The 21,113-nt window shown below is 43.5% G+C and overlaps 1 protein-coding gene across 5 annotated transcripts in view; it reads right to left on the bottom strand.

The window, feature by feature from the left end:
• Nucleotides 1-21,113, bottom strand: part of ERBB4 (erb-b2 receptor tyrosine kinase 4) — an 833,408-nt gene that overhangs the window by 383,087 nt on the left and 429,208 nt on the right. For all 5 annotated transcript variants that reach the window (XM_081196711.1, XM_081196710.1, XM_081196712.1 and 2 more), the window contains exon 3: nucleotides 668-851. In XM_081196711.1, coding sequence (XP_081052837.1) covers nucleotides 668-851 — 184 coding nt within the window. The remainder of the gene's footprint in view (nucleotides 1-667; nucleotides 852-21,113) is intronic.

The following is a 21,113-nucleotide window of genomic DNA, read 5'->3' as shown; positions in this document are numbered from 1 at the left end:
TGCCTCTAACAATGAGGGGTGGGGGATAAATTCAATTCAGTTTGCATTTAAAGGTGAACCTATCTAATTTGCATTTTCTGAAGCAATACAAGAACTGAAACACAGCCATCCTTCAAAATTTGCAGTTCTCTAAATATTGCAGTGTAGTCCTTCAAGCTGAGTAATCTGTGTTCTCTCTCTCTCCATACATACATACATTGCGCACACACACACACACTCAGGTAAAATGTTCATACGGATGCATAAATTACAAAAAATAACATACAGAAATGCATTACTAGGGAAACTGCTTCACAAAAATGTGTATATTAGGGAAAAATTGCATACAAAACTTTATATTTAGGAATTATCACTAAAATGTTGATGATTATCATGTGAACTGAACATGAGAAAGTGAGGAAAACCAAAGAGAAATTGCAAGAGATAAAACTTTTCCCATTACTGCACTGCCATTCTAGGGAAAGCTTCACCTACCAAATTTCTGCCTGTCAGTGCTCCCATTGAAGGAACAGGCTCCCTGGGAGAAAAAGATAACACCTGTATGGAGGTATTTGTTGTAGACTGAAGTATCAGGATGCTTCTGTGTACATTTTCTTGTACACAGAAAGACCAGCAAGCTCACCTGCCAGTAGAACCAAACAGCTCTATTAAAAGGTCTTTCCCTTACCAGTCAAGTTCTTCAGTCCAAGTCGCCTGAGTCCAAAGCTACCATCCTTTTTGTAGTTAAGGAAGATGGCCAGTGCAGAACGATCATAGAGTTTAGTTCCACGGATGATGCGAAGATTCTCCAGGGGAAGGTATTCAAATTGATTCAAAGCTACCAAAACATAGCCAGTGACTTCTCGGATAGACTGCAAGAAACAAAAACATAATTTATTTGCTATTTAACATTTCTAGACAGTTTTTTTAAAAAAAGAATTTACATTCTCCAAGGAGGCTTACAAAGCGTGCTAAAAACAACACAGCATTAGCATATCATTTAAAAACAGACTGAATTAATACAATTCCAGTCAATGGCAATCTATCCATAAAAACCTGTTGAAGCATTCCAACAGTCCCCTGTGTGAGGACTGCTATGATGTAGCCCCTAAACGCCGGCAAAGAAAGAATTAAATTGCCCCCATGAAATCATTCAATGACTTTGGTACCATCACAAAGTAGAGAAGGGTCAAAGTCATTTGCACACAAAAGCTCCCAGGTCCAGTTCCTGGCATCTCCAGGCATGGCTGAAACCCTGAAGAGACTACCAGTCAGTGGACCTACATTACTGAGTAAGATGGACGGTTGATCTGACTCAGTCGGCAGCAGCCTGCTGTGCCCTCCCCCTGCCAAACTCAAGACTTAAGAATAAGAGAGTAATTCACTTATGCAAACATAAAAAGTATGCCCAAACCATTGATTCAGATATCTGAACACACCGCCAATCAGTATATCCGAACAGCCAGAGTGTGCTCACTTTCTTATTTGGGACTCAACCATACAGCAGCAAATAAAATGTTTTAAGTGCAATATACAATGTGACACAAGATGGCGATGGGGAGCCTTATGGAAAATTCAATGTATCACACTGGTCAATTCATCAGCCACAACTTAGCCTCCAGATCCTAAATTGGATAAATTATCATTCATTATTTGGCACAGAACTGAATTCCTAAGTCTTCTGACTCTCATGGTCATGATCATGCAAATATCACTCACACCACAGTATTCATTTACAGAGCATCTGATGCAACTCAGCAGCTTAGAGATCTTTTCCTCTAATTTGCCTTGGAAAGAGCTACATTTTATTCATTTTTTTGTATTTTCTGCCCCATCCCCCTGCTGTCTGAAAGCATCTTAGACCCAAAGTATTCAGGATCCACTGAGGTCAAAGATCCAGATTCTAAAGCAAATTTGCCCTATGCTGTTTTCTGACTCCGCTCATCCATGTGAATGTTAGAGAAATCCCACTTCCCTAGCCTACTGCTAGGAGAAGATCTCCATGGGGGCAGTGTGCTCAGTTAGTGAGGAGCAAAGAGAGGAAGCAGCTGCCTTCATGCCCCACTTGGACCTCCTGGAAGTATCTGGCTGGACCCTTTGAGAAACAGGATGCTGAACCAAATGGACCCTGAATCTCACCCAGAAGTACTCTCTAACATTCCTGTCAGACAGCCTTGTCTTCAGGGCTGGCCCAGTATATTTTACCGTGTGCGATGAAGGGTAAGATGATGCCTCGCCCCTATACTGCTTTCAGAAGCTGATCAGACTGCTTGTTGAATTCTGGCAACAGCACATCATCTGGAGGGCAGCAAGGTAGCTTGTGGGATATAGAGCTGGCCACTTGGCATACCGTCCTCCAGCACCTTACTGCTGCAACTCACTGCCTGGCAACTCAGAGTTATGAGTAGTGGTGGGGGAGGGGTGTCCATTGCTGTCCTAGCTTACCAATCTTGTGGGTCACTGCTGCTTTCCAGGAGGGTGAGGAGCTCAGTACAGGGATCTCAGCATGTGGTGACAGAGCCAATCCAATTCTACCTTCCACTGAGCTCCCCACATCTTGCCTCTTCCCCTCCAGCTGTGTTGGAAAGCCAGGAGAGCCACAGAGTGTCACCTGTGCCACTCCACCAGCTGCTACTGACTGCAAGATGCAGCAACAATGCCACCATGCATCACATGAGCAGAGTGACACAGGTGTGGCATCTGCCAGGATGTGTGGCCCGGTTGCCTCTCTCCCTGCTTGCCTGGGCAAGGGGCTCTCTCAACTATACTATGAGGTGGGTTGGGAGAAGGGATTCAATGAGACAGACAGATTGCCCAAATCAGCAACAAGCAAGCATAGCTGCTTGGCCAAAGAGGACAAGAACACCTGGAAGGACTCATCATTGCTGGCCTCCTGCAACTGCTGCCTGAGGTGGCTATTTCACTCTGCCTAATGGTAGGGCTGGCACTGCTTGGCTTCATCCAGACCAGAAAACCAACAAAGCATATGACTGCATCAGAACATTTACAATCTCCATTGCAACAGACCTCGTTTGTAAATGCAGACAAGAAAATTAAAGCTTTTTGCCACATCAATGCCTCGGTTGTCTTTGAGCCTGTGTTTTCATCTGGAAAAGGCTGAGGGGGAAAGGCAGGGATTTTCATCTTCCAGCATTACTACCCACAGAAGCAAAAGTCAAGTTGCAGTTCTTCCACACCCTGAAAAGGATGAGCTGACATCCGAACTCTGAGCTTGTGAAGTGCAATCCTTCCCAGTTCCAAAAGACTTAATTCAAACAAAAGGTTGGTGACTGATAACTTCTGCTCTTTAAGATAAAGCTCCATCCATTTACACTTCAGGGGGAAATGCGCCACAAGCAGGATACTCTGAATCTTTTGAGCTGCTGAAGCTGTTGGAAGCAACTCCTGCCCCTCCTGTCAGAGCGAGCTTTGGCGTGTACTTGAATGAGGCAACAAAGGGAGATGCTGAACCATCTGTTATCTCAGTGGCTTCCAATGTTTCTCTCCTCACCAAAGAGCCTCTATCTAGATCAGGCTGAGGAAGTGAGAAGAGCGGCAAAGAGGGAAGGGGGCGGCGGGTTCTGAATGGACACACCCTCACGTTGGACAACCCTGGCTTGGCTTCTTTTTAGAGCAGCTGTGTTTGCATCGACAAGAATAACAAACTAATCGTTCCACCTGTGGCGGATGCAATTCAGTGATACTTTGGAGAGGGGAGGGGAGATTACTGCACTTCACTTTGAAGTCAGTCATCAAATCTAGCAGAAGGTTTGCCAGTTCTTCTAAAAGCAATTCATGTAAACCAAAAGCAGTGGGGGTGTGGGGAGACTCACAGCATATTTGGAAGCCAGATGGCAGGCAGTTTCATATATGAAATTGTTAATTAATAATTCCACAGAACCTAGTAGCCCAAATCTGTACCCACCAACATCAAATGAGTAAAAGACTTCATGGTCTAAAAAATAAATAAATGTCTTGCAAGGCTGCAGACCCAGGAAGCTGGGGTGAAAAGTAAGAGCTTGTCTGTAAAGAGCAGGGGTAGATCAGCCTTTTCCATTTGTGTCATGAGTTCAGGTATAAGTCTGTTCCAGTCCATTTTCTGCAGATTTCTTTAAAAAACAACAACAAACTGCTCAGAAAGACTATGCACCTTTTGTGTGTCCTTTTCCTAAAATGCTCATTTTTAAAATGTATTTCCTGCCCAAAAACACTTTGGGGAGTATGCTTTTCTATGTAATTTGCCTTCAGATCACAAGCTAACTTCAAACGATGCTTTCAGATCCTGGTTTGCAGGCCCAAACAAAGCATGGCTAGTAAGCTTGGCCAGGTTTGGATGAACAGGCAACCAGAACTTAGCTGAACTAACCATGGTTTAGTGCAGGGGTAGCCAACATGGTGCCCTCCACTTGTTGCTGGACTACACATCCCGTTACCACTGACCCTTGGCCGTGTTGGCTGGGGCTGGCAAGACAGAGACCAACAACACCTGGAGGTTAAGTGTCCTATCCAAACTGGGGCATTATCTTGTAGTCCCCACAGCAACCCTATAAGGGAGGCCTTTGCCTTACCCCATAGTATAGCCTCACACCAGAACTCTTGGCAGAACAGAGAATTTGATTCCTGAACTATAGGGTGTCTAAGGTTCTATATAATGGAAGTTTCCATAGTTGCTTGCCGAAGGTAATTGGTGATTGACTATTTATAAGCCTGCAACTAATATGTAATTAAAATATAGAAAGGAAAAGCCAGATTAATGAACAGTAGATTGTTACCCCGAGTCCTATTACAAAGGATTAATATCAACACTGCTTTAAAAGTGGAAGGAATTGGGAGGCAGCTCTAACAAGCATTGCACACTATGCTTGTGACACAGCCAAATAACAAGGTTGTCCTTGACCCCAGGCAAAATGCAGCAAATTCCTAAGGCCATTGTTGAAGCTGGTGAGCATAAACACAATGTATATATAGATGCCCATGTAACAGCTCTCCAAATACATGAGAGAGAAAACAAGCGTGAACATCAAAGTAAGTTAGCAGATCAAAGAGGAATTTGTTAACATGCACTGAATTAAGTTTAGCTCTAACAGAAATGCCAGATCTATAGCAGACTGCTCTTGACTCTGCAAATTGAAAACCATGAAACTCCGGGGCCTGGTTCTCCCTGAGGTAGCAAACCTGTGTCTGGGCTTTTCAGCCCAGCAGGTGGGGGAGCACATGAGGGATGCTCTTCTGTGCAAAAAAAGAGAAAAACCCTCACAACTAACATGTCAAGGAGAAGCCAAAGGCAGAGACCGCTCTCCGACATGCTAATTTTTTTAAGGCAAACACACACCCTTCAGCGAAAACAAAGTTTGTTCTTAGCAACAGCAACAACTGCCAACTAAATCTATAAATGGATATATATTAAAAAAAGAAAATCCAAAGTATATTGGAGTAGAATAAAACCTTGCACAGAATATATATATTAATCATCTGTGCACCCCACCCACATGAAAGGTTCCACTCAAGTATGACAGAAACATTTCTTTTAGTGGTTGCTACAAACTTATATCCACTTAATTATACATTAAATACCCACCCCCAACATCTCTCATCAAGCCATTCCATCATGTGGAAAGATGTAGACCAGATTTTCTGAACTCACATGAACAAACTAGGCAAGGCTGCTATACTTAAACTGCAATCCTATCCACATTTACCAATGAGTTAGCCCCAATGATCTCAATACAAAGCTTAATTCTTAGTAGATGTGTACTGGATTGCTGTAAGGCTTCAATTGTAAGAACACTTATTTGTCTATTTGGAATAATTTGTAGTCTGCCCCCCCCCCCAAAAAAGGAGATCAACGTGGAATATACTGAAAGCACTAAAAAGGCATTAAGGAGCAACAGCAAACAACAAAATTCAAAGCAGCCGAAAAAATCTAGCAGGACTCACAAACTTGATTAAAGAGAAAGGTTTTACCTTCCCTCCCAGTGAAGAAGCCATACTCAAGACTTTACTCAAGAGAAAACCCCACTGAATTTGATGGGAGCTGCAGTAAAAGTACAGGGCCGATCCAATGGTGTTACTAGGGAGCTCAGACTCACTGTACTTTTGAGTGTCTTCCTAAAGTCTTGAATCTAGTTATTTTCATTTTGCCTGGGGGAAAGTTGGGATAGTCAGGGCAAGAAAGTTCTTTTTTTGCATTGCTGACCTTGCTCCCTAGAATTACTTTTTTCAGAAGAGATGCTTTTTCAGACAGAAACAGTCCACTTGTCAGCAGCTGGAAATGACTTTTGGTTGCTTGATGTGGCAAAAGGCTTGTTGCAGATGTGCAATTTGGTGGCAAATTGGCCAAGGGGGAAGCTGACTTGCGTGGCAGATAAGGAATTGGGTTGGATCCTTCAGTAAGTGGGCATTTCCCTAAAAGGGTTCAAGAAGCGATGTTTCTGTCTGGGAGCCCACATGGGGGCTAATGGGCCATAGCACCCTTCTCAATGGCAGACCTGGTAGGGTTGCCACAATTTGACCCATGTCATGGGGTGAACCTCAGTCCAGGGTCACCTTAGCCCTCCAGACAGGTGGGCTAGCTGATGCCATATTCATACGCAATGCCTTCACCAAAGCTTGCTTACATCTGTAATCAATAAAAGAAGTGGCCTATTTAAACCCAAATACCGATGGTCTTCTGCCTTATTTTGCCTCTTGTCCATCTTTTCTGGGCTGTGCACCTCCTACTATTGGGTATGCAAGTAGATCTGCTGTATCAACTCTCAGTCTGGAGACTTTAGAACTAGATCTGCTATTCTTCAGCTCTCCAAGTCTTGTGTATTTTGTGATGTGTCAGAAATGTCCTTGTCTACCGCAAGCTGAGCCATTCTCCTGTGAATTCCTTTGGTGCTTGTTGCATCAAAAGATGTGGAAACTATAGCAGACAGATTGAAAATAGCATGAGTTGTCCTCTGCCTCTCTTTGCTAGGACAATAGTAACAGGAGATACACAGCCATTACAGTGAAGGAGAAGGAACTAAGGCATGTCAACAAAGTCTGACCATTTATGCTACATACACATGCTATGGACTGCTGATTATGAGTAGCCAACAAAGTGAGTTTGCACCAAGGTGATTGTCATTAAATAGTATGGTGGGTAATAACTAACAAGTCGGTGTATATGGCTAATAATGGTTTCATATGGAACAAAGGACAGAGCTAAATGTTTTGTACGTATGAATACATGCAGGTGTGTGTTGGTATTCACAAAGTTTCTGATCCTCCAGTACCTAGAGAGGACTATACATCAGCTCATGCCATACTACATACGTTACGGGCAAGAATCCATGATCAGTGTAGTGTGTATGGGTTGCTCGTGCGTAAGTTGCCACCTCCCCAGGCTTTGTTGCCTTGCTAAAAATTTCAGTCTGGACAGCCCTTCACTTTGTGGCTGCCTCAGTCGCTAGCAGAATCCGTCAGTGGGCGTTTCTTGAACCTCTTCCAACATAAAAGTTGTTTGACACCCAGTCTCCTCCTACTCTCTCTGCGCGGAAGTCTTCTGTGCAGGGTGGGCGTGGGTAGCAGAGGACCCGTGCTCTCCCCGCTGGTGTCCGGTGAAGAGTCCTGGAGCCCTCTCGCCGATTCCCCCATCAGCCCCTCTATATCCCTGGTGTTGCGCTGATTTGCTTCCCCATCTGCGGAGCTGCCTCTCTCCCTGCTGGGCCCTTCTCCAGCATCATTTGAGAGCCTTCCCTCCGCCTCTAGCTCCGATGTCAGTTCCCTGACAATCAGCAACTAGTTTTTATAGGAAATCATATGAAGAAAAGAGTGTGGAATAGCAGGCGAGGGTCTCTTTTTCTCCCATGCTCTATCAAGTGGCTGGCTACCAAGTCCACAACCTTCTTTAGCTTCTGAACCCAGTTACTTTGGAGGAGATACAGCTACCCAGAGGCCCAGTTTGGACCATGGACTACCCGTTCAAGAGCCCTACTTTATGGCATAAAAACACCCAAAGTTCATATTGTTTGGCTATAGATACGAAGACTGGTGGCTTTTCATATTGATTCTTGAGGTCCTCTACAGCTTTTGTTTTAATCCAAGCCGGATTCAGTCCTTGCCTTCCCTCCAACTGAACTACCATCCATTCACCCACCTGCAGCATGGCAGAAGGGTTGAGTCCCTTGATCCTCTTGTCCTTTGTAGAAAGGTAAGCAGGGAAAAGATGGGCAGAGGAGGGGGTTAGAGATTTGGGGCTTACAGGTGGGGGTAAAGGGGAAGCATCAATCCATTTTGACTCAGGATAAGCGGAGCTATTTTCTGAAGTCCGCTCACCTGCACTGGTGGGCAGTGTTGCAGCTAGGCTCTGGGCGCACAAGTGACCCAACAAATGGCTGCCGCTATTGGCCAATGCTGGCAGCCCTTGGACAGGCACTCTACTGGCAGCGGGCCCAACCAGCCACTGGGGATGCTTGGGCCCGCTCTCAGGGATCATTAAACTGTGGTCTGCCTGGCAGTCTTTCCTATCTTGAATGGAGACAGAGAATTCACTCTGGTTATTATGCATATGGATATTATGTATTCATATATTTGGATCTTCCTTAATGTGATTCATTTGAAACAGTGCTTATTGCATATTTATGTATTTTTATTATGTTTTTTTATTTTAAAAATATCTGTGGATACTAAGTCATATGTAAATGGAAAGACTAAATAATAATAAATTAGTGGTGATGATGATGGAACTTACAGTCACCAAGTTCAGAACAGACAAGAGAAATACTTTTTGAAACAATGCATACTATTTAATATATAGAATTTAGAACCAAATGAAGAAACTATGGTCTTAGACAAGTTTTTAATTATCATTGTTTTTCCAAATTTCCCTTCCTCGTGTGAACATGATCCCACAGTGGTTTTGTAGCAAATTCATGGAGCTCACATAAGCCTACCATTATTAGAAAATATGAGTAATGAGAACTTCCATGCTCAGAGGAAAACATCCTCACCCTGATAACAGGGTTGGTGACAAACACACCTCAGGGTCATGTATTGCCTTCATGCTCACCTGTGAGCTGCCTGGAGGTATCCAGTTGTCCACTGTGGGGAAAAGAATGCTGTACATCATTGCCTATTCTTATATTATTCCAAGCACATTTGAGGGAACCTTGTGGGGAGGGGGATGAAGCGGTGTCATGCCTCAGTATGAGTCTCATCTGAAAATCCTTATTGCATGGCTTGGGGTTTGAAAGTCTTTCCTAAGATTTGGCTGCAATTACGGCCTGCTTGATGGTGAAGCAAAGCAATTCAGAGCTTGCCACTTTTATACTGCTATCTTCTCATTTACTTCCTTGTTAAAGTTGGCCTTGAAATCTTACTGGCAGTGCAAGCTATGCAGAGCCATTCTGTTCTGCTGATGCACTGACACCAGACGTCTTCAAAGCTATATTTCTGCCTAACATTCACACCCCTCTTTCATGATACCACTAGGTCAAAAATCAATAAGAAAACAAACTCTCTGTTCACCAATTCCCATAATAAGCATAGAATGGCCAGGCTTTTTTACTTTTTCTTTTTAGAGCATTTGGAGTCTGAAACAAGCCCAATAACAAGTCAATGATTTAATGCATGTTTTTAAAGCATTCACATTTTTTCTGGAAGTCAAATAGCAACGCAAGTATTTATTATTATTTTTTTTAATGAAAGGCTCATCCTGTTTAACAGCCATCGTGTTTGGTGTTTCATGTGGCAGATTTTTTAAAAAGAAGATATTGCCTTTGAAAACAAGTCTGTTTTCTGGTTCTATAAACTGGCATCCAATTCATCTGGCATATGTGTGCAGCAACCGTAAGAGGTAATTTTTACTGCCTTTCCTAGGTGCTTAACATAAATCATTCTGGAGAGATTGTTACTACTATCATCATCAGTATTAGCCTCATTTGGGTGTTACAAGAGGGCCACGTGCACTGGCCCTGAGCCCACCATTGAATCTCTTGTCAACCTCTCTCTCTCTCTCTCTCTCTCTCACACACACACACACACGGCCCATGTAATGTTGGATTGTCATAAAGAGGAAGCTAGCTGAGCACACACAACTTATCCCTGGGATTTTAAACCCTGCACCATCATATCATTTAACTTTGTTGAAAAAAGTAAACATTTCAACAGATCCAAAAATTCATCATGCACCAGCAGGACCAATCCAACAAGAGAAGGCATCCCCAACCTTCCGCTCTCCAGATGTTTTGGACTACAATTCCCATCATCCCTGACCACTGGTCCTGCTAGCTAGGGATCATGGGAGTTGTAGGCCAAAACATCTGGAGGGCCGCAGGTTGGGGATGCCTGAACAAGAGCATCAATGCAATGCACAAGTGCACAATAGATGCAGTTTGCCTCCTAACAAAGCTCAAGAACTATGCAATGCTCAAGGCTTGCAAAGGTGCAAGATATGTGTTATGTGCCATGTAACAGAATAAATTAGATGGGGTGAAACATGAGAGCAACTGTGATAATAACTTGGTAAGTCATCATCTTGCTAGGGTTTAAATTTAATTTAATGCCTAACAAAAACCATGTTGTGTACAAAAATATACTGGGTACATCACTTATCCATATGATATACAAGTTACTCATGCAAATGTGCAGGCTTTTTGAAAATATAAAGTGTGAATTCAGACTCAGGAGCAAGAGGAAGTCTCTTATTAATGGGTCAATCACATGGTTGAGCAACGATCCAATATCCAAGCATGATTTGTCGGAGCCCCATCTTGGCACTATTATCCATGGTGCCTCTCATTCAGAATCCAGCACAAACCACCGTTGTCATAATGTATGTTGAGTAGTCAAGTGCAAGTCTGGATGCATTTGGTTTCCTTAAGAAAGACTACAGCTGCTAATGAAAAGATCTCAACTCCCCAGTGCTCTCTTGTCAAGGAGGAGAAATGAAGTTCAGAAGAGCATGACAGCAGCTGCCACCCAGGCTGCAAAGCAGATGGGAAGGTACAGTCAAGGAAATCAGAGTCAGAGGTGGCTGCTTTCCTGACTTGTCTTGTTAGATTTGTTGCTTTTTTGAAGGGAACACGTGCACAAAATAAAGCAATGGAATAAAACACCAACAAAAAGTTTTTAATATATATCAAACCTGATGAATGTAAAATGGAGCAAGCTTGATACCTAACTGGATACCTGGATATGCAAGAGAAGCCATATATACATTCATATACATACACAGCATTTCGCATGCAACAAATGCACTCCTGGAAGGTGCTATATTATGTGAGGTGTTAAGACCAGGTTTGCTTTTTTAAAACAATGCTTCCTTTCACAGATATAAGCAGAAGAGGCAGGTCTGATGTATGTTCCCTCCCAGCGGCGTGTCAAGGGCAAGGCCTTACAAATATATGTAGATCAGATCTCCACAGCAAAACCGCTCGTGTCCCCCGGCACTTGACATAACATGTGCAGTGGGTCTGCTACTGCCTGCTCCCTGCTCGCTTTCTTTGGCGAACTGACAGCACAGCTGGACATTTCGCTACGCTGCCATCCGTGCCTAAGATATGGTATCCACTCAAGTGGTCTCTCTAACGAGGGGAAGAAAATGCTGCTTTTTCAGATGCATTAATTTCCATTGTTATTTCCACTCTCTTCACACATCGCATCACATCCTCCAGCGCCCCGATACCAGGGTTTACTACCCAGAGCCTGCCATTACACACTACTAAGATCTCTGTCCCTCTGCTGTGTTCATTCACTGCCCAGGAGCCTTTCCTTTGCTAACCTAAAAGACAAAGGATGTTTCGGGGGGGGGGGCTGCATTGCATACTAGAAAAATGCAAGTGGGTCAAGTTGCAACGTGGAACGATCCTGTTTAGGAGCACAGCCACTCTGCTCCGTTCCCTTTTCTCCCTCCCGGTTTTCTGTCACTCATCGTTCTGTGTCCTTCTATAGATTTTGGGTTTTCCCTGAGCCTGCTAATACATGAGCCTCTTATTATGCGTGGAAGGTGCAGTTTTGGCTACATATGGATTTGTACTCAGATAATCCAGTTAACTATTCGTATTAGGGCTCCACGATGTTATCTCAGCATCTGAGTTTTTTTATGCTAATGCTGTAAGTTGCCAGAGATCTTTTGTTACAGTTGGCATACAAATAATAATGTATATAAGCAAATGTCATATGCCCTCAATCAGCCAAAACAGAGAGGTTCAATCATCACTGGTTTCCTTATCGCCTTCTAAACAACTGTCTCAATCATTATAAAGATTATCAAAAACAGTTAAAAACACAAAATAGCAAGGCATTTAAAGCAAAGCAAAAAATCAGCATTCACAATGTTAGAAGAAATAAATGCCCAATTGTCTTACTTTAAAAAAAGAAAGAGAGACTGTGGCTCTTGCTGCATGGGGGGGGGGCAGTTGTGAAGATGAGCTCCTTTACTTATGGGATCACCTAAGCCCAGGTGCCCAGCTAAATGCTTTGATCGGTGGAAGGGGCACTGTTAAGGTACCACATTATACTCGTTCCACAGGCGTCTTTTAGTGTGGCAGCACCTGCACTTCAGACCCCCTCCCTATTGACTCAGGCAGCCGCCTTCACGGTCCTCTTTTTAGAATCTGCTTAAAACATTTCTGTCTAAGCTAGCCTATGCAGACACGTAGATGCTGATGGGTTTTTTAAAAATTCCATTTACTGTTATTTTAATTTATATCTTTAAAATGTTTTAAACTGCTTTTAATGTTTATTGTAAACCACTTAAGAGGTTTTACTACAATCAAGTGGTATATACATATATTGTTAAACAAACAAAATATGAAGTGTAATAGATGCTACTATCAAGAAGCTAGTGAGAAATTTTTTTGGGGGGGGGAGAATCTGACAGTGAGGAATAGATGAGGAAGGTGTTTTACCTTATGATCTTTAATTGCTCTTTGTGTTCAAGACGGAGTGAAATGGTAACAACTAAGAGGGAATTTTACCTTCTGTTCAGAACAACAGATCAATGGACAATTAGGGAAGCAGATGTTTCTCCTGAACTCCACGGGATTTATTTATTTTTTACCAAAAGCCAGTTAAGGAAGAATAGCCTCGTGCTTAAGACACCAAATGAGAACGGGGGGATCAATTTCCAGCTCTGCTAGAATAAGCGTATCACGAGACCCTGAATGTGTTTCACAGCCTCAGCTGATCCTGAGCAGCAGAGTAACTACAGCCTGAGACTGGAACTACATCTTACATTAAACACAGAGCTACTGTCCAGAACAACTACTGCACATTTAATCTCCTCCCTCCTTCAGTAACGTGTTACTCTTGTAAAAACATATATAGAACCCCTTTTCAGGTTCTGAGTGGAGGAGGCAATTTTGAGTAGGAAAAAGAGCTTAAGGAGGAGGAAAGTATTATCCACTGTTTGTCCTGCCAGTCTTCCGCTCAAGATTGCAACCTCTCAATGCTGTTTTCAATTTAAAATTGGGGGTGCAGTAGTGGAGAGAGATGTGCATTTACATGTAAAATGCAGTTTGTTCTAATTGGAGGAGGGAGCGGGAGTGTCTAAGGCTGCAGTGCTAAAACTAGTTACTAAGGGAGTAAGCCCTATTGAACAATACAGGAGTTATGTCTAAGATTGCATAAGACTGAGGGTCATGTCTCATTGTTCTAGCTGGATGAGCAAATTCTGCTGTATCATGTAATATATATATTGTGCAATCAAACTTGTATGCGTTGAGCATATGTACCTGCATTTGAAAGTAAAACATTTCACACAGGTTAACAGAGCATTTGTGACACTGAAGAAACAGTGCCCTATGTGATCTAAATTCAAGCGAAAGATTCAGACGCTTGTCAAAACTTGTGCATTGTCTCTTTTTCCCACTCAGTTGGAATATTCCCTTGTAACTTCAGTGTTCATAAAATTGTGATCTTAGAGCCTCTCTGAGCATCAGTAGTTTCCTGGATATACAGTACAAGCTTCAGTGGAGAGTGAGCACAGTGACAGATTTTCAGGGCACAGATCATGAAAAATAGGAGAAGAAAGAGAGTTCTCCCGCTTCCTGTTTTCTTTCTTTCTGGTGCCTAATCAGGAAGCAAGTGGTGCAGTATCAGAAGAGTCATCTCATCAGCCCCAGAAAAGAAGAAAGAAAAAGAAAACAATAATAGTCTAAAAATACAAAGATTGTAATTTTAGGGCAGGTGTACCAAGGAAAAATGTGTGGTGCAACTAAAAATAACGGCAGACTTATAACAAACTTTATATAAAAAGACTGGATAGCTTAGGGATGAATGGATTCCCCTGTTCTATTGCTTCATTTTTCTGAAGTTTGCTCTGTGCTCAGTTTCACATCTCCTTAATTTTGGTTTAACAAGAAGGATTTCTAAAATTCATTTCCAAACTGTAGCATGCAATTTGCTGCAGCTGTCAGTTCTTCCTATTCATTAGCATCCTTTCCCTAACCCACCCCCAAACATTGCTGTCAGAGCTGCTTCCAGATCCTAGCTCACAGAGGATCACGCTAGCCAGCGGTCACTTTATAAAAGTCTTTATTGAGTTACAGTTTCCATTCTCAAGCTGCTGCGCGCAACTCTACGTCTTAAGGGTTAGACCGGCGAAGCTCCGTCTGAGTCTCCGCCCCCTGTGCACCAGCTTACTAACCTAGCTTTACTCCACCTTTTCCGCCTGACCGTTCTTCTCTGGGTCCCTCTGCCCCCCGTGGTCTCTTCCTTCCGGGACTCTTCTGAAGCGGACCCCCCGGACCCTTCTGTCTCCTTGCGTCGGGCTTTAGGACCTGGCTCCCTTTCCGGGCTGCTTACTGCGCCACCTTCCTGTGCATTTGAACTTGGCGCGCGCGCCCAACCTTCCACTTTCCGCCTGACCGTTTCTTCGCTCCCCGATGGAGGTGTGGCCACTCCTGACTCGTGCCCTCCCTCCTGTTGCGAGCTGCCAGCGCTTGATACCTGGCGCCCTTCTTCTCCCCTGCTCTCTGTTGGTGACGCTGGTCCCGATTTCCAACTGCTCCCCTCTGAGCCCCCTCTGGACCCTTCTTCCTGGGGTGTCCCCCTAGGCTCCCCCCTTGCTCTGGCCACTGGTGCTCCTTTCTGTGAATCTTCTGATTCACTGGAAAGACTCGGAGATCTCGGGTCGTCGTCATCACTCATCTTTTCTTCTGCCTCCTCCCCCTCGCTCTCTGTTTCCTCCCTTGCCCTCGCCTCTGCTCCTGAACCCCTGACAATTGCCAAAAATATGAAGGCTATGTTGATTTGATGGGGTGGGAGAATATTGGTTTGTGGTGATTTTTTTATTATTATTATTATTTTGTGTTTTTATCATGTATTTTCATGTTGTGAGCTGCCCTGAGACCTATGGATAAAGGGTAGTAAATAATATGTATGACTGCATCACAGCTCTTTTTGCGCAATGTTTTCCTGAAGCACATGTACACTCCTGGCACCACACAAAAAGAAGTGCAATACATACAACTGCCCTTACATCAAGATTGCCTTTTCTTGCGCGCATTCCGTAATGCACAGCAGGAGAAAAAACAAACAAACAAAGGAACTGAAGGGACTGAAATTTTCCAGCAAACCATGCATCTACACTATTCAGTATTCAGTATTGAAACACAAAAGAATCATGGATTTTCATTATCACTTCAGGAAAAAGACAAGGTAATTTGTAATTCTAGAATCCATAGAGAAATTTGGTTGAGAAAGACTTCAGACTTCCCTAACGTTACCAAGGACTTCATCTTTCCTCTAATTTTAAGTACGGTATATTCCAAGCCTTTTGTCACCAGAAGCCTCAGTCACCTTGCCTGGGAAATGTGTGCAAAGCAGAAGCTCAAGCACGCAAGGCAAGAAACTTAACAGCTGGTATCTGCAGGTCTCTGCATACATTGATCCAAAAGAGGTACTACTATCACTGGCTAGGCATAGCAGTGTGGAACATCCAGGAACATCCAGGTGCCTTTCTCTGACCTAGCTAAGTGATCACAGACACATCTTGATTTGGATCCAGTTAGAACTCGGAAGGAGGAAGCTGTATTCCAGAAGCAATGCCACCATACCAGCACTTAGGACCTAAGGTTGTGTGAAACAGCAACAGCAGGTATTTTGCACAACATGCTTACTGCACATTGCATGCCTTTACACTCATTACTTTGAGAGGTGGAATGAGAGAGGGGAGACTTCCCACACTCTTAAATTTAGGCCTAGTTTTTTGCTTTGTGGATAGCTAAATCTGATCACAACTCACTGGACATTTGAGGGCCAAATTACCGTATTTTTCGCCCCATAGGGTGCACCGCCCCATAGGATGCACCTAGTTTTTTTTGGGGGGGGGGAAATAAAGAAAAAAAATATTCCCCCCCCAGGCGCGGGGCTGGCGCGGGGGAAGCCCGAGCTTCCCCCAATCCCAGCCCCGAGAACAGCCTGCTATCCGCAAGCCTAGGGAGGCCAGCGGTAAGTCGCGCCGGTCTCCCCAGGCTTCGGAATGCAGGCAGCTCTGCGCAGCTATCGGGAGGCGGGCGCGACCTCGCGCCCCGCTCCGGATAGCTGCGCAGAGCTGCGCTAGCCTCGGGACTGCAGGCAGCTCTGCGCAACCCTCGGGAGGCGGGCGCGAAGTGGCGCCGGTCTCCTGAGGGTTGCACAGAGCTTCCTGAAGCCTGGAGAGCGAGAGGGGTCGGTGCGCACCAACCTCTCTCACTCTCCAGGCTTCAGCGAAAGCCTGCATTCACCCCATAGGACACACACACATTTCCCCTTCATTTTTGGAGGGGGAAAATTGCGTCCTATAGGGCGAAAAATACGGTATTCTCTCCTGGGTTCAGATCATAGAATCATAGAATCATAGAGTTGGAAGAGACCACAAGGGCCATCGAGTCCAACCCCCTGCCAAGCAGGAAACACCATCAGAGCACTCCTGACATATGGTTGTCAAGCCTCTGCTTAAAGACCTCCAAAAAAGGAGACTCCACCACACTCCTTGGCAGCAAATTCCACTGTCAAACAGCTCTTACTGTCAGGAAGTTCTTCCTAATGTTTAGGTGGAATCTTCTTCCTTGTAGTTTGGATCCACCATCTATAAAAGGGGAGCTATAATTACTCACTTCAAGGAGTGGTTTGTTAGTAGAAAAAATATATAATAATTTTAAACCAAAGTATTGAAAAGAATGTTATAGAAATTCTAAATGTCTAAAATTATAAATATAGAAAATATACATTGTCTAACGCATTTGTTAAGTTGTGGGTGAACATATCAGACGACACAGCGATTCTTCAAACAGCTCTTGTTTATTCACAGGCCAGAACAGAACTGAACTGAAGGGTTCAGCCAGCCTGCTTATATAGAGCTCCACTACCACACAACTGGAACAACTTTCTGTAACTATCCAATCACTGAATGTCACTTTCAATCCCTTATTTGCATATGTGGACCTGAGTGAAAACTATCTACAGTATCCCCCTGCTGGCCCAGGGTGAGAACTTCAGTACATAACAGCATTGATATGCATGGTGGGTCATGATGGACCCCACAGGGGTCAACGATCATGTCCTGATCTTAAAAGAGTCCTACCAGTGTTTTGCTGATCAATATATCACAGCAGCTGATCACTGAACAGATGATATATCACAAACAAAGATTTGGCAGTGTGTAAGACCATGGGAGATATCTTGGCAGGTGAGCAGACATCTGAAAAGCTTCACTTCAGCCTTGGCATTTGGTTCCTCAGCTTGCTCTATGCAAGTTCGACTTTCATATTTTAACTGGAAGGATGGCGTTCTTATGTTAAACTCCAACTTTCATCTGCAGCTCTGGGTATTTGCACTGCATCCCTCCTCTTAATGGTGTTTTCATGGATGGATGGCTGACCTTTCCATAGAGCAGCTTTGCTTCCCACATTGCCAGTGTCTGTTACAATATTTTCTTATCCTCATTTGGCCCACAGGCCATGAATATTTAATACTAAATTAAACCGCTGCAGACTATGGAGCAATTTGTGCTCCTGAATGCACAGTCACAACCCCCACTGGCTCTAATGAGAGTCGCATGTGCATGATTAAGGTTCTCATCATTGAGAGAAGCCTTGGGGTCAGATCTTGGTAGCTGCACATAGCAGGCAGGGAATTCCTCTCTCCCATCCCATGAGCTTGGGTGGTTGGATAAGGTCACCGTGGTAAGCACAACATTCATAATAATAATAATGACAGGAGCTGCTAAAAATGCTTGAGATGGCTCCATCATCCTTTCTTTCCTTCTCTCTCTCCTTCTCTCCTGTTACAGCGTCATTCATTATCACTTAGAACCAGAGATACTAAACATGAAAATAGATTGAAGAGCTAAATTTATAATAAATCCTGAAATTATCAAAGGCAGAATTCAGCCAAAGTTAAGCACTTTCAGATGCATATTCAGTTCCAGTAGGAAAGTTAAATATACCACCTGAATTTATGCATGCTTACTTTTATGTCAGTAACAGTACAATCCTGTGTGTGTTTAATCAGAAGTAAGCCCAACTGAGGTCAATGGGACAATTTCCAGGTTTGTATGTATAGGATCATGCCCTAAGTGTGTATAGGAAGGTATACCTAGAAATTAGGTCATGCCCCAAATTTTGAAATTTTAGAAAACTAGCCTGCCAGCCCTGCTTAAACCTTGCCACTCAATAATTAAGACCTGCCATATTAATGTGTTTCCATTTATTATTTTTGTTTTATTGCATGTGCAGGAATGCAACATTGAAAATTACATGTTATCATTCCAGAATGATTTGTGCTTTCTTTCTAAATTTGTACATTAGCAACTGGCAGAGTCTTGATTTACAGACCTTGTTCTTGTGACGTCAGTGGCAGTCTTTGGTGAGGTTTTGGATGAGGCCTATAAAAAGACACTGGTTTGAATGATGATGCCACCTGTACCAGTGCATGTCCTACACTTCCTGAAACCAGGAGGCTTACATCATGGTTCACCTATTTAATATTTTCAGTAGGATGAACAATTTGGTTGAGTGAAAGTCGAACTGATACATCTGGATGAAATGATTTCAGATTAATTGCACTCTTAACTGAGATATTCCTATTCCTACTCCTCCTACAGGGCAATGCTCTAGAAAATTGTACAATGAAGCGTGAACCATTTATGTCTGGAGTGGCCCAAAGGCATTATATTTGGAGTGTGGGACACTCAGACAGGAGGTAGTCCCAAAACATGAAGTTCATCTGTCTGATCAAATTCTGTAGAATAATATGACTTTATTACGGGTCCCTCCATACAGTTGATTTCCCCAGAGATGAAGCATTGGGTGCAGCAAGAGGTGTGACTCTTACCTCTGTTTAACAGGCTACATTCCAGCCAGGCAAAACCCACCCAGCCCAATCTCTCCAGGCAGGCAAGCACAGCTATCACAGTTCACAGACACAGTCCAGTGAGCAAAAAAAAGAGGGAGGGGATGAGGCAGCTCCCTGAGAATCCAGGGCAGCCAGAGTCGGGGAAAACAACAGACAGTTCTTTCTACGAGGCTATAAAAGCCAAAAGCTATTCAAACCTGCCGCTGGCACTAATCAGAAGACCCACATATCCTGATAAAGTTAAGCATATTGCATTCTCCACTGAGGAAGTTATTGTTCATACTGAGCCTAAGAAGGTCTTGCATACGGGTGTTTGGGTGGAAAGTTCAGACAAGGCAGAATAACTTGTGGGTTTGTCCTGGATGCCTAATATCCAACATCATTTTTATATGATTGAGACATTTGGGGGAGTGGTTGGGGTCTCTTTCCTGATGCAATCATGTTTGTCTCTCTTGAGACAAGTCCCAGTTTCTCAGAGAAACAGATGGTAAATTGCTATGCAACCTCTCAACATGGTTTCCCCCTAGCAAACAGATGCTGTTTCAGTAAGATCAGGTTCACAGTCGCCTACTGCTCAGGACCGACAGAGAACTGTCCATGTAGAATTTCCAACTTTCTCGCTGTACAAACCTCTCTCCAAATGAAAAGAGCAGTTGCACTAACTTCGCTTTAGGAGTCTCCACTGTGTCTTCCCTTCCAATTCCGAATGTCATGTTTAAGATTCACACAGGACACCATGATCACTGAGATAATGAAGGCTATTAGCACTCATCTTTTTTATCCTGATTCACTTTCACTCATATGAAATAGATGGGCAAACTATGCTTCTTTCTTTCAGCTGAGGCAAAAGTTAACTCATGGGAAGTCTGCAAATTAACATAATATGTCCTTTGCCTTTGCTGTTCTGGATGAGACTAATGCTGAATCAATTAAAATAGATAAATCTGTAATAAAGTATAACGCTAAACCTGAATTTCATCGCCGACTCCCTGGGGAGTAGAGGGAAGATACCTGAGGCCAAATTTACCTAATTGTTCCACAATAAATCCTTGTGTTTAATCACAGGCTGCTTCAAAGGAACTCCCGATAGTTTTAATTAATTAGCTGCTTGCCACGTTCTTTCATGGAATTGAAAATGCTTCGCATTTCTTATCTTAGCTGGCAAGCCATCAATTTTTACACTGCAGGATATCTTGAGGAAAGAGCCTTATTTCTCACTTCAGGTGCTTTCATTCTAGGAAAATGAATCCAGAATTAATTACATCTATACAGACAACATATAGGATGTGCTTTGACATTAATAATTTTGTGGTACAACAGTAGGAAAATCCATTGCTTGTATTTATTTTAATGAATGGAAATGCTTGGAAAGCTGACAAGGCGGGCTGGGATTGCCGGTGCATAACTACTGTGGATGCGCACTGCTTCTGACCATAGCTCACTGGCAGAGTGTACGATTTGCATGCAGATGGCTGTGAGGTTGAGTCCCTGGTGTCTCCAGTTAAAGAGAATCAGGCAGCAGTGATGGGGAAATGCAGAAAAAGCTTTGGCTAGCCAGATTAGATAATGCTGGACTAGAGTCTGACTCAGCATAAACCAACTGCTTTATAAAGACAATGTCTGGACTTTAGAGGTGCCAGAGAATGTGGAGGTTCCTGCTTGAGCAAAACATCAGAGGAATATGCTTGTGTGTATGGTAAGGTAAAGGTAAAGGACCCCGGATGGTCAAAGGTGATAATGGGGTGTGGCGCTCATTTCGCTTACAGGTCGAGGGAGCCAGCGTTTGTTCACAGACACCTTTCCAGGTCATGTGGCCAGCATGACTA

Source organism: Podarcis bocagei (genome assembly GCF_964188305.1).
Source record: "Podarcis bocagei genome assembly, chromosome: 1".
Taxonomy (NCBI): domain Eukaryota; kingdom Metazoa; phylum Chordata; class Lepidosauria; order Squamata; family Lacertidae; genus Podarcis; species Podarcis bocagei.
This window is presented reverse-complemented; position numbering and strand designations above follow the sequence as displayed.